The 12,423-nt window shown below is 39.3% G+C and overlaps 1 protein-coding gene across 5 annotated transcripts in view; it reads right to left on the bottom strand.

Annotated features, from left to right (window-relative positions):
* Window positions 1-12,423, bottom strand: part of DMD (dystrophin) — a 1,304,666-nt gene that overhangs the window by 1,111,541 nt on the left and 180,702 nt on the right. Inside the window, exon 1 of one of the 5 annotated variants that reach the window (XM_087759565.1) lies at window positions 9,592-9,636. The exons of the other annotated variants lie outside the window; for them this stretch is intronic. Coding sequence (XP_087615691.1) covers window positions 9,592-9,625 — 34 coding nt within the window. The 5' untranslated portion in view covers window positions 9,626-9,636. Of the gene's footprint in view, window positions 1-9,591; window positions 9,637-12,423 lie in introns of those variants that run through there. 5 annotated transcript variants of the gene reach the window in all.

Genomic DNA, 12,423 nt, shown 5'->3' with positions numbered 1-12,423 from the left:
AACCTCCTCTGGTGCTTAACTGGTGACACCCATAGTAAAAAAAAATAAAAAAATATTCCTGGTATCTTGTCAAAATTTTCATTTTGGAAACCTGTTTCATCCTTTCCCTGTACATCCCTGAGAAGAGTCTGACTTAATTTTCTCCAGAACTACCTATTAGGTAGCTGAAGACAGCAATTAGATCCCCTCTTAGCCTTTTCATGGCTAATTAGTGGAGTAGTTTTAACTTTCATCACTAGGGAGAATACAGTTTTGCACTCAGTACAGTTCCTACATTTTTGTAATGATAGGATTTTAGGCCTTTCTCAATTTGTAATTAACTATGGACCTAGCTGTAAGTAAAAGAATGAGAGCATCCTATATTCACATAATCTCTTTCTTATACATATAAACTATATACATGTCCACAGTATATTATATTGTTAAACCTATGCAGAATTACCTAAGTTCTCTAAAGATGTCTAAAGCAAACTCAAACGTTGGTCAGAGAAACGACGAATGGCAAAGTTAAGCTTTAGCCACAAAAAATGAATTATGTAGCATGTTTAAGCAATAATAACGTATTTGTGACATAGTCCTTGAAACCAATCCCCAAATTTTGAACAAAGTACGTCTGCATTAACAGGAAAAGGGTGAATCCACACTTAGCAAGTGCATCTTTGAATCTGTTGCTGATTGAGCTACACACAACCTTTGTGCAAATCTCCTGCAAGTTCAATGTTCTAAATCAGGGAAATTATTAGCTGTGCAAATACCTTTTGAGTCATTTGTAGGGCAGCTACAAAGAAGAGGAAAAGGCTTCTATCTTAGACCCAGAATGCTCTATATTATCAAAGTATATCATAGAGACATAGATTAATAAATGAGAGAAAAAAAGGCAAAAGGAATTATATCCTATTGATATCTTAGGGCCAAATTGCACCGAACAAGGAGAAAGCAAAAGGGAAGAATTTCTTTGTTGGCTAAAGATGCCTCCAGAAGCCATCTCTAAAGACCTGAGTATGAATAGTTCTTCAAGGCATGGCAAGCCCTGATGTGGGCTGGAAAGGCCAGTAAGCCTCATGCTCTAGCAGAGATGTTTAAAGAGCCAAGAGGGATCCCCAACTGGGTGATGTTTCAGTATCTTTCTTATTGTAACTAAGTACCATTATGGAGAAAATAAACTGGTTTTATACACGTATACTAAGCACACCAATCTTTGAATGGTAAAATTATTAACCAAGGGTGGACTGGCAAATTCCCACAACATCTTGTCCCCAGCAGACTTGTGGACTCCCAAGAGTTTAGAGGAACTGCAGTGCAGAGTTGCAAGAACCTAGTGGGAGGCACATAATACTAATTTTGAACAGGCAGTGAGGTCACCCACTCTGCAAGCTCCAAGACAAGAAAGAGAGAAGATCATCACAGAAACCTTTCACAGTACGATTTAAGTCAAAGTCATTATCAAAAGAAATCTTTGAACACAGCATTGTTGCACTCAACTTAGGCATCTGAATTAATAAACCAGAAAAGCTGCAATCAGTCAAGTTTCACAGTAAATGGCCAAGGGAAAAGATTTGTAAGTTTATTAATATTTCACAGTATTGTAACACTAAATGTGGTATACATTAAACATGAAAGCAGTACTGAATTTCCCACTTTCTTTAGGAAAATACATTACACAATGTTTTCAATAAACAGGAAAACACAAGCATTGTTTTTTCCTAATATCATTTAAACACTTTTTCCTCCCAGTTGAGAATGTGAATTACGTTCCCAGGAGAAACTCCTATTTTTCCTCTATCACTTATTTCCTCAGTTTCCAAGTAACTAGCAAAAAGGAAGACTGAAAACAGAGCAAGAGAAATTGAAGATCCCTAAGGAAAAGAGACAGGAATTTCTGTCAAGGATCAAGAGGGGATTAAATATATACAGTCACTTAGAGGGAATGATTCTGGGAGAAGACATTTACTAGAAAACAAAATTGCCTCACAGCTAAAGACTGGAAAGTCTGCAAACCTAATACTGAGGAAGAAGATGAGGAACAGTCAGGTTTTCCCACCCTGTCACAGGAAGCACTTACCTTATTTTTCTTGGCTCAGAGAAGTCTCATTGTACAGTGAGACTTATGTTCTTTGGAGATAAAGAGTAAAGTACTATAGATGACAACAACCATTTTCACAAATCAAGAGGCAATATTATCGATACCATGGAAATAAAATCCATGGTAACTCCTATTTGTTGCCTCATGACTAAGGCTACAGAGAGGATTTTTTTTTTGTTTTGTTCTGTTGTGGTGTTAGTTTTCTAAAGCAGTAAGGGAATAAGATCCTTTCAGAGAGGGAAAAGGGATTAGTGTATCTTGCTGATGATTTGGGGTCAAGCCTGGCAGTGTAACTGCTGGGATGGTTCTTAGCAGTAATAAGGAGGCTGTCTGAAAAAAGGAAAATTCAATTCACTATCAGTGGCCACAGCAAACCATGTTACTACTTAAAAAACTTAAAGTTACTGACAATAAAGAAAGAGAGTGAAGACAGACACTGAGCAGGACATTTGCCAGTGCTCCCCTTACCTGCTGTGAAGGGCAATCAAGCCCAGTCCAACTTGCCCAGCTTTTAGTGCCAAGCTGTAACCAGGCCCCAAAACATCTTTTACTCAAACTATGTAAAAAATGAATCTAATATTTTCTGGTGAGGTGGGAGGACGGGGGTGAAGGGAGAACCATGACAAATAAATTAGCAAAAGAGTGCCAGCACCATGCAGCTGACGGAGTGGTTTGGCACAGGCACCGCTACCCAAACAATGGATAACAGCAGCAGCTCCAGAGGACCTCCTGTGGCCCCAGCCCTGCAAGACTGCGGCATTCCTCTCTTCCCTCCCTCAAGCCTCAAGTGAATATGTCTCTGTTTCAAAAGTACGTGGGCCTGTCAGGCTGCAGTCTCAGCCCAAATGTGAGCAGCAGCTTTCCCTCTGTGGCTTTCAGCCTCCAGTACAGAAGGTGGACATGTCCCAACCCACACAGCCATGGCGGGCGCAAAGACCTGTAGGAAGCACCTGGAAGAACACAGGTGCCTCCTAGAAACTCTTGCTGGTTGCCGGTGTCTATGGAGGCCTCTCCTCTGAGCTTCAGTGAGAATAAGCAAGTTCATACCAACTCCTTCTTATCCACAAACGGGGATAAAGTCAAAGCTGTGCAATACAGATGTCCCAATTAGGTGTGAAAACTAAACAGAAACTAGGCATATTACAAGTGAGGTCTAAATTAACTTAGGCTGTGATTAATTAGACCTATCACAATTTATGCATAATCCGTAATTTATGCCATCCTGCATCAACCAATCATGTGGTTTATTCTACACACAGAACAAGATGATTTAGATTATAGGGAGACATACTGAAGTGACATACAGCAGACCTGTCGTGGAGGGAAGCGGGGAGGAACTGGAAAGGGCTCTGAGTGAGAAACCTGTGTTTGCTCATCCTTGTTATCATACTCACTTTGTGAAAGCTGTAACTGCAGCAGCAAGGTCTTGCAAACCTACCTGCCAACCAGTGTGAGAAGACATGGTGACACAAAGATGCAGATTAGAAGTAAAGACTGTTAAAATAACCCCCATATCTGCTATTCTTACTCATATTTTGTTAGTGTTTTCTCCATCTTACATTCTTGTGCTAGCTCCTTGCAGGCGTGCATTATGGTGGCACAGCTCTGTGGCTGCCATGTGTCTCAGATCCTTCCATGAATCCTCTCCATCTGCGTTCTGGCTGATTGCTTCCCTCCCTCTGTCCCACATCCCTGCGTGGCTTCATACAGCCTTCCCGTTTCTGCTTTTCCATCAGTTCCTACTGTCTCCAACAGCCCCCTACTCTTCAGGCATCCACCATTTACCATAATATTCGTATCATCAAAACAAATACTTGTAATTCTTTCATAAATATATAAATACGTTTCTTTTATTGTAAGCATGAGAAGATGCAAATTCATGAATAAATGACCATACAAAGTGGAGGCCTAAGTGCATGTAGTTGCTGCACTGCCAGCTAGCTCCTGTCCTGTCAGCAACTCTGCCTCCGTAGAGAAATCTTGTGGCAGAAAGGCCACAAGGTGCATAAGGAAACCCAGGGTACTAACTGCATTAGTCCCAGAAACAAGGGATTGACTGATTTTCTGGTGCAATTCTGACTAGCTTACAGCACTGACATTTTTGTCTGTTAAAAATGATAATGATATTGCTAATAGTTAGGGTCCCATAAGAGGGTTTTCTCTGCATGAAGTCAGGCTTGAGTGTTACACTTAATCTGCAGTTACATTTTAAATTGCATTTATATTATAGCTTAATTGAAGTGTGCATACAATTTCCCACAAATAGTACTTTCAGTTGTTATACTATATCAATAATAATTATAACGTTTTATACATTCATTCAACTTAGATTATGTAAGAATTAGATTATGAATGCATTTGAATTACAGTAGAGTCAACTGTATACTGACATAAAGAAACTTGCTGTTACTTTCCTTTTTCCCCTCGTATACACCCTTTTAGACTCTCTCTAACTGATACACAGGTGCAGGAGCCAATATGCATCTTGTTAATGAGTTAATGCTGGAATTATTAAAATGTTTTCTTTTCATTCCCTTCCCTATCATGTTATGAAGGACCCCGTGATATGCTTCAAAAGAATTAGATCTTTGAACAATTGCTGTAATAGCTAATAACTGTCACTACCATCATATAAGATGCTTGAAACTTCATAAACTCACCTCTAGGACTCTCCTCTTTCTAGCAACATCTTTGATTGTTTCCAGCTATGAGTTCAGCCCTGGCCACAGCAATGACAACTTCTCCTTTCATACAGAAAATATGTTCTTGCTCTCTTCTGCCAACCTAATTTCAGTATTCAAGTTCATCGACGAAAAAATAACAAGGCTTTTGCTTACAATGATTACAAATTCATAATCCTGTCTGGGCCTCAGAATTTTGCACAGCGTATTAGCAATTAATATCCAATTAATGCTTATAGACCCATTGACTGTGTCACATATCTACAAAGCAAACTCTTGACACATTCATTTTTATTTGAAACTGCATGCTGTAGATTATATGGAATAGGCAGTCCATTGAAAACTTTTGGCAGATTCTGAACTCAGGTACAACAACTCCCCAGGAATGTATTCTCACCAAAAAACTCAAAAATGAAAAAAATCCAAGGATTTTTACCATGTAGAAAATACAGAACTACATCATTATAGACAAAAAACAATCTCTGGTGTTTATTAGGAAAAGGCCTCCAGCAATTGCAGAGGGTTGTGCTGTTTCTGTGTGAGAAAGAAATAGTGGATTTCTAAAAGCAACTCCCCATGAATGGCCACAGCTATGGGTATATCTGTAGACGAAGAAATAGGCTACAGAGGATGCAAATTAGAATACAAAGGATTACAATAAAATAAAACAGAGAGGATACAAATTTATGTGCTGTAAAACTGAAATAGAATATAACTTTCAAAGAAGTGGGATTAATTTAAGGAATCCTGGAAGTTGTAACACACATGGTGCATTTTCTTTCTGGCTCAAAAATACTCTCTGTCTTAACAAAAAGCTGTTACATAGAAGTATATCCTATAAGTTTCCAAATCAAGAGTCCTCAGGTTTCCAATAGATTCCCACCTGGGAGCCCTTCTCACTAGAATGGGACTGAATGACTTCTGATTATAAGTCAACATTTCAAATATCTCACTTCGAACAACTTATGCTAAATTTCAAAAAATTCCGAGTAAAATAATGCCAAATAGACTGACTTTGAGCAGATTGTATTATCAGGCAGACAGCATTTAGTTACACTACAAATTCATATAATTGCAGGATAAACTATTTAACAGTTTAAGAACCAGCTAATTCTTTCTTTGCTGCACTTTAACAAGTGAAAATACAATTAAAAATAGGGCTTATAACTTAGGTGGCATAAACAAATATGGTCTGGAAAAATAATTAACATTTCTTATTATATTTTTTGTTTGTTGTTACTCTAAAATAATCAGGAAGTATACTGAAATTGTCATCATAACAGAAGATGATAACAAAAATTACCAAAAGATAAGACAGGTAAGGAAAAAGATGCAACAAACAATTTATTTACATCTAAAGGATTAAAGTGGCAAGGTTAACTACACTTCTATGAGACAGATACACTGACTGTACACTGGATGACAGCATTCATTTGGAAGGCAACAAATATTTTAAAAGGCTTACTTTGATTTCTTTTTTTAATTAAAGATATCAGAACTAAAATCTCAACATGCTTATACCTATTTAAACTAAAAGTCTGTGAGGCTTTTTATCCATTTTTGCACTTTTGTACAAAGTCCAGCTGGAGATCTGACAGGAGCCTTATGCAGTGCAACAAGGTGAAGTGCAAAGTCCTGCACATGGCGGGGAACCACCCCATTAACCAGTATATCCTGGAGACCTACCAGCTGGAAAGCAGCTTTTCAAAAAAGGTCCTGGTGGACACCAAGTTGGGCATGAGCCAGCAGTGTGCCCTTGCAGTAGAGAAGGCTAATGGTACCCTGGGCTGCATTAGGCAGAGTGTCACCAGCATGTCAAGGGAGGTGATCCTTCCTCTCTGCTCATCCCTGGTCAGAAAAAGCTGGAGTGTTGAGTCCAGTGCTGGGCTCCCCAGTATTAGAGGCACATGGGCATACTGGAGCGAGTCCATCAAAGGGCCACAAAAATGATTAAGTGATTGGACCACCTTTCAGATGAGGAGAGGCTGAGAGAACTGGGACTTAGCCTAAAGCTGAGAAGGCTCAGGGAGATCTTATCAATAACTATAAATACTTGATGGGAGGGAGTGAAGACAGAGCCAGACTTTTCTCTTTGGTGCCCACTGACAGGAGAAGAAACAATGGGCATAAATTGAAATAGAAGAAATTCCATAGGGACATAAGAAGAAAAGCCAAATACTGTGAGGATGGTCAGATGCTGGAACAGGCTGTCCAGAGAGTTGTGGAGTCTCCATCCTTGGAGATATTTAAAACCCAAGTCAACATTGCCCTGAGCAACCTGCTCTTGCTGACCCTGCTCTGAGCAGGGAATTAGAGTAGATGTTCTCCAGAGGCACCTTCCAGCCTCAGCTGGTCTGTGAGTCTGTGAAATTTCATCAGTCTATAGGCTGAGCAACAGTTTCTGGAAGCACTCCAAGACAGACACAACACCTCTTAAGAGCTCATAGTCCGACAAAAAAAAAACCCTCCACAGACTGACTTATTGCACCAGGAAAAAATTAATTCCTTGGTTACTATTTAGGGCTTAGATGTTTTTCACTTTCTAGATGAGAATTTCCCAGATAAGAAGCAAATAGCCTTTGTGTTTACGGTAGGCAGATTTAGGGAAAAAACTGGCCACATTTGGAACAAGTCCTTGTTTGAACCATGTCCTTCCTTCAGTTAAAGGGAGGATTACTGGTCAAGTAAACTTTGCTTCACATTTGCCTGCAACATGTCAAGAGCAAAATGAATCAATTCAGCAGTAGCAGCAGCTGGGAAGACTTGGCAAAATGACTGTTAAGTCAGCTTAAGATAATATGCAAAAATTAGCAAGCCTTCTTGGAGGAGAAAAGGGCTTATTTAAAGTAGCTAAAGCAGTACAGCAATGGATAGGCATGACTCAGAGAAAAGGGAGAGTGGCAAAAGGACTAAAGAGAAAATAAGAGAGCTGACAACAGTAACAGTAGAAAGGGTTTGGGCTTCACAATTCAGCCGCTATTCCCTAAAAAAAATAGGCTTGTCTTCAGAAGACAAAAGGGTGAACTTTCACTATCATTCAGTTTGTTTCAAAACATAAAATGTTTCCAGTTATGGTTTTTAGTTTTAACAGTTGAAAAACACTATTAAGTTAGCAACTGTGCTAAAAATAGCAGTAATTTTGAATTGATTCCGAATAGACATGCCTTGTTTTGAACACAAAATAGAGATGGATAACATAATCCAATAGATTTCCCGTCCCAAGGCAAAAATGTGCCCTAACTTACATTCTCTCAAGCTTTACATCATTCAGGTAATCAGGTCAGAAATATCACTTTACTAGGGATATCTTTTACTCCTAATAGAGGAATTTGATATAATTAAGTACAAATTCGACTTACATGCTCTCTAGAAAGCATCTGGATTTAAGCAACATTTTTTAAATCTACACTAGTATCACTGAGCCATCCTGTATGCAAGGATGCAGCTATCATGGAACTTTAAACAATTACAGGGATAAAATAAAATTCAGATTTGAGATAATTTCTTATGTTTTTAAAGCGATTTTTTTCCCCATTAAGTGTTATTACATTCTACTGTTAGATAACTGCTCCTTAAATTTACCATTTATTTCACAGTTTTAAGTTTCCTTCCTTGCTCTTGTTAGAGCTTTCAGAACTGATTTATTTAATTATTAGGATAAACAGAAGGGACAGAATCAACTCTATAACATGCTTGCCCTTTACAGGCTACTATAAAAGGAATTGTTCTCATGTTGGCAAGAAAACAAGAATGCCTTTTTGTGAAAAGTTACTTGGCTTCACCTTTGGTTTCCATTCAACATCCAATGCAACTGAAACTTTCTCCTCTGTAAACAGAGAGTATAAGCAGAGCAAACACTTTAATCTGGATCTTCTGCATTTTTGGAGAGTGAATAACCATCAGTCAAAAAAGCATTTATAAATGTGGCCTGAGAATTCGGTATAAAAATACACTGATTTCTATTTTCAGCATCGTTTGCAGGGCTTGGAAGGGTGGGGCAGGGAATAAGCATAAAATATGTACTAAATCACATGATAAGAGAAGGTTGACAGTAAATAAAGCCAAATAAATAAAAGAAATATTGTTGTCTTCCTGAAATCTAGTGCAACTTAATAATTCATTTTGGGCTGCTAAAAATCTCCACTAAAAGCAACACAAAAAAGACTGAGTTTGTGCAAATTAGTAAGGCTGTACACATCACGTTCACAAATTCACCATCAGTCCATCACGGGAGGAGGACAGATACCTCAGAGTTCTCCACAAATCTTTTGATATATACACCACCAGCAGAGTGCTAGCTGGGTCAAAGTAGTAATAGGTCTCACTGCAGAAATGTTTCTTCTGAGAAGCTTGTACCTGGTTAGGACCAATAAGGAAATCTTTCTTTCTTGCTTGCTTTCTTTCTTTTTCTTTCTTTCCTCTCTCCCTCCTCCACCTCACCCCTTTGGTTTTTCTCCCCCTCTCCTGCCACAGCAGTCCATGACCTTCACAAGAAAACGCTTCTGCTTTGATAACAGGCTGCAAGCCTCCAAGGACCAGCAGTGCTTTCTAGGAGAGAAAACCGTTGCCTCACTCAGAATCCAATCAAAACCTGAATATACCAAGTGAAAAATAAACCAAGGACATCATTATTCTGTCTCATTGTGATTTGGCTTGCCTTCAAATCTCATACCCTGTATATCTGAAATAGCAGCAACGCCTCCATTAGCTGAGCCTTCCAACACTTTAATCAAAGTATCTTTCAGAATAAAAAGGCAGAAATGTCAAATTCCAATCACCCTTTAAATTCCTTCAATTCCCTGTGCTACGCAAAATTAAAAGCCTTACCCGTGGATAATTTCCTGTAAAAACCAGTGTGCATGCACGCAGACGCTCAGCCACGCGGGCGGGCACCAATTTTAGAACATGGCAAGCACTGGTGGGGCGAGACAGGGAGGCTCCCTTGCAGGCATCCCGCACTCAGGGGCACGCTCCTGCAGTCAGCGTAACTGATTTTTCACAAGTGATAACAACTTCCAGACTTCATAAGAAATATAGGTTATTGGGCATCCAGCAGAACCACACCATATACCTAGTCCAGTGCACATTACAAGTAAATTTTTGCCCATCTTCTTTTTAAGTTTATATTAAGAATATCAGATACTGGGTTTGCTGTATTTACTGGGATGCCTTGGAGGGCAAGAGACCCACAGCTTTCTCAGAATTTACTCACAGCCAGAGGAATAAAATGGTTAAAAGTAACAGGCACAAAAGGTTTGATTAGCCTGACTAAAACCCTCTTTTTCATTCTGTGGTGCTCATAACTGCACTAGGTCCCCAGGGATCTTTCAAAATCTTTTAGCAAAGGCAAGGTAAGCAAAATGTGATACTCTAGGTCCCTATTTAGGTCATGTCTACACGCTGAAGAGCTTTAAGCTTTTTTTTTTTTTTTTTTTAAAAAAAGGAATCCCCAAACCATTAGCATACTTCATAGAAAAATATTGTAGAAAACAAAACTACCCTTAGGACTAACATACTTCTGTAATGTTTTCCATGAGGAAACTTTTATAGCTGTATCTTTTTTATGATTAGAATGATGCTAAGCTGTTTCTCCTGAAGATGATGATCCTTTAAAAACGTTTTAAGAAAGACATTAAGTGTAAATGTGCCATCTTAACTGTTAGCTTGTATGAACATTCAAAATTACAAGAACATATGCTTTTGCTCATGTAGTACTATTTCCTTCTTCTACATATGCTTGCAATACTTACAAACTATATTTTGCCTTTAGGAATAAAAGACTGTATGTAACTGATAAAAATTTAATCAAATAGATATAGATTATTTAAAAAATACAGAATTAGAGAGAAAAAGGACCAGAAAACCTCCCAAATATTATCAGTCTCATGCTCTAAATAATACTCAAAAATTAAAATAGGACTTCCAACCAGAACCAAGAAAGATTATGACTTTCTTAAAATCCAGCCTATCTGTCCTTCAAAACACATAATTAAAAGTGTTCCGACTTGTTGCACATGTGGCAAGTAACCTAGAAGAGAAGTCTCTGTGGTCTCTGTAGCGAGTACTCCGAAACCAAACAAACAACTCCTTTGCTCCACGTGTGTTTTTCTGGGAAGATGAAGGAGCGTGTTCCCTGGTGCAGCCCAGCTGGCAAGCCGTTCTGCAAAGCCACACTCCACTAACCATTAATTCTGCTTTCCACAAAGCTCAGTCTTTAATAAGACACAATTATTTAAAATTCCCGGTGCTGTTCTGCTTCCCCTGCCAATGATACGGTATTATCACAAGAACATCCTCCTTGACAGCAACGCGATACTATGAAGTTCCATTAAATTTATTGAGGAGTCTTTTTCCAGCACTTAGCTATAATACAGTACAATGGTTATCCTCCCAAATGATAATTAAGCTTTGGGGTAACATTTAATTGAAAATGTACCGTGAAAATCAACAAGTCAGCCTTTTCAAATCAAGGCTGCTTGGTTCACAATCCTGTTCAATGTGATTTTGTCTAACAGTAACCCATGACAAAAATATATAAGCTTCATTCTGTTCCCTCTGGCGATCATTTAAAAACACTTAACCCCTTGGACAATTCTGAGGCTCAAATAATTTCACAATATTAGTCAAGGGTTAACCTTTTTCTACAAATATTGTACCTTTTCAGTTTTAAGTAATTCTGTCTGATCAGCAACTATATAAGCAACATAATTGAATCTTTTCCTTTGAAAAACAATTAAAAAGTGAGGGGATTAATTTTCACAGGATCACCAGTTTCATACATAAGACACTGCCAGACTGCTATACCTTGAATGAGGTTCCCTGCTCAATAACCATCCTGGAAAGGGCCACAGCCAGCTGCGATGCCCACAGGCAGCCTGGGGACCAGGGGTGAGGGAGTGAACACTATGTAGGAGCAGACAGGACGAAGCACCCTCCTGCAGCAACTGAGGAGTGACTTTACGAGCAGTAATTTCCTCACGTCAAAGATCCAAAGAAATTTGCTGCCATCCTCCTCCTATCTCACAGAGTTGTCTTGGGCCACAGCAAATCATGTGGCCCAAGAGGAGCAGCCCCTAACACGAAGGGGCCGGCGCTGCCAACCCAGTGCACCCCCAAGGTGTGCATGCATCACCAAGCTTTTTTTGGGGAAGCTTCAGTGGGACCTGGGCGCCCTGCATACCCACTGAGAGTTTGTGCCCATCAGCCGAACCCAGAGTGCATCCCTGAGTTCAGCTTCCTCCCAAAGGGATGCAGGGCGTGTCCTCTGGGATGCACGCCAATACACAGTAATAAGCACAGACATCAGGGAATTTGCTTCAGAAACATACTTCTGACCTGAGCTAAAGCACAAACCTAGATGGACCCCTGCTACAGTAAACCTATGTTAACTGGTAAGAGACCCCTTGCGGCCACCAAATTTCAGGCAGGATTAGTTTCTTTTCTGCACTGGCTCTGGTTTGGTGACTAATTCTATTTTTAGTCACTACTTTGTGCAAATCCAAGCAGAGAAAAAGGATGCCTGTGTGAAACTGCAAGCAGAATTTGGTTCTATGTCAGACTAAGGACGCAGAAAGAGGATTATATCTGCTAAAAGAAGAAATACAGCATATGATACTGAATCCCCTAGGGAGGGTGGCTTCTGAGATAAAGTTCACAGTA

The sequence above is a fragment of the Nipponia nippon genome, unplaced genomic scaffold (genome assembly GCF_047370975.1).
Source record: "Nipponia nippon isolate SJK-2023a ecotype South Korea unplaced genomic scaffold, ASM4737097v1 scaffold_2, whole genome shotgun sequence".
NCBI classification, from domain to species: domain Eukaryota; kingdom Metazoa; phylum Chordata; class Aves; order Pelecaniformes; family Threskiornithidae; genus Nipponia; species Nipponia nippon.
The sequence above is the reverse complement of the archived record's forward strand: the minus strand, read 5'-3'. Positions and strand labels throughout refer to the sequence as shown.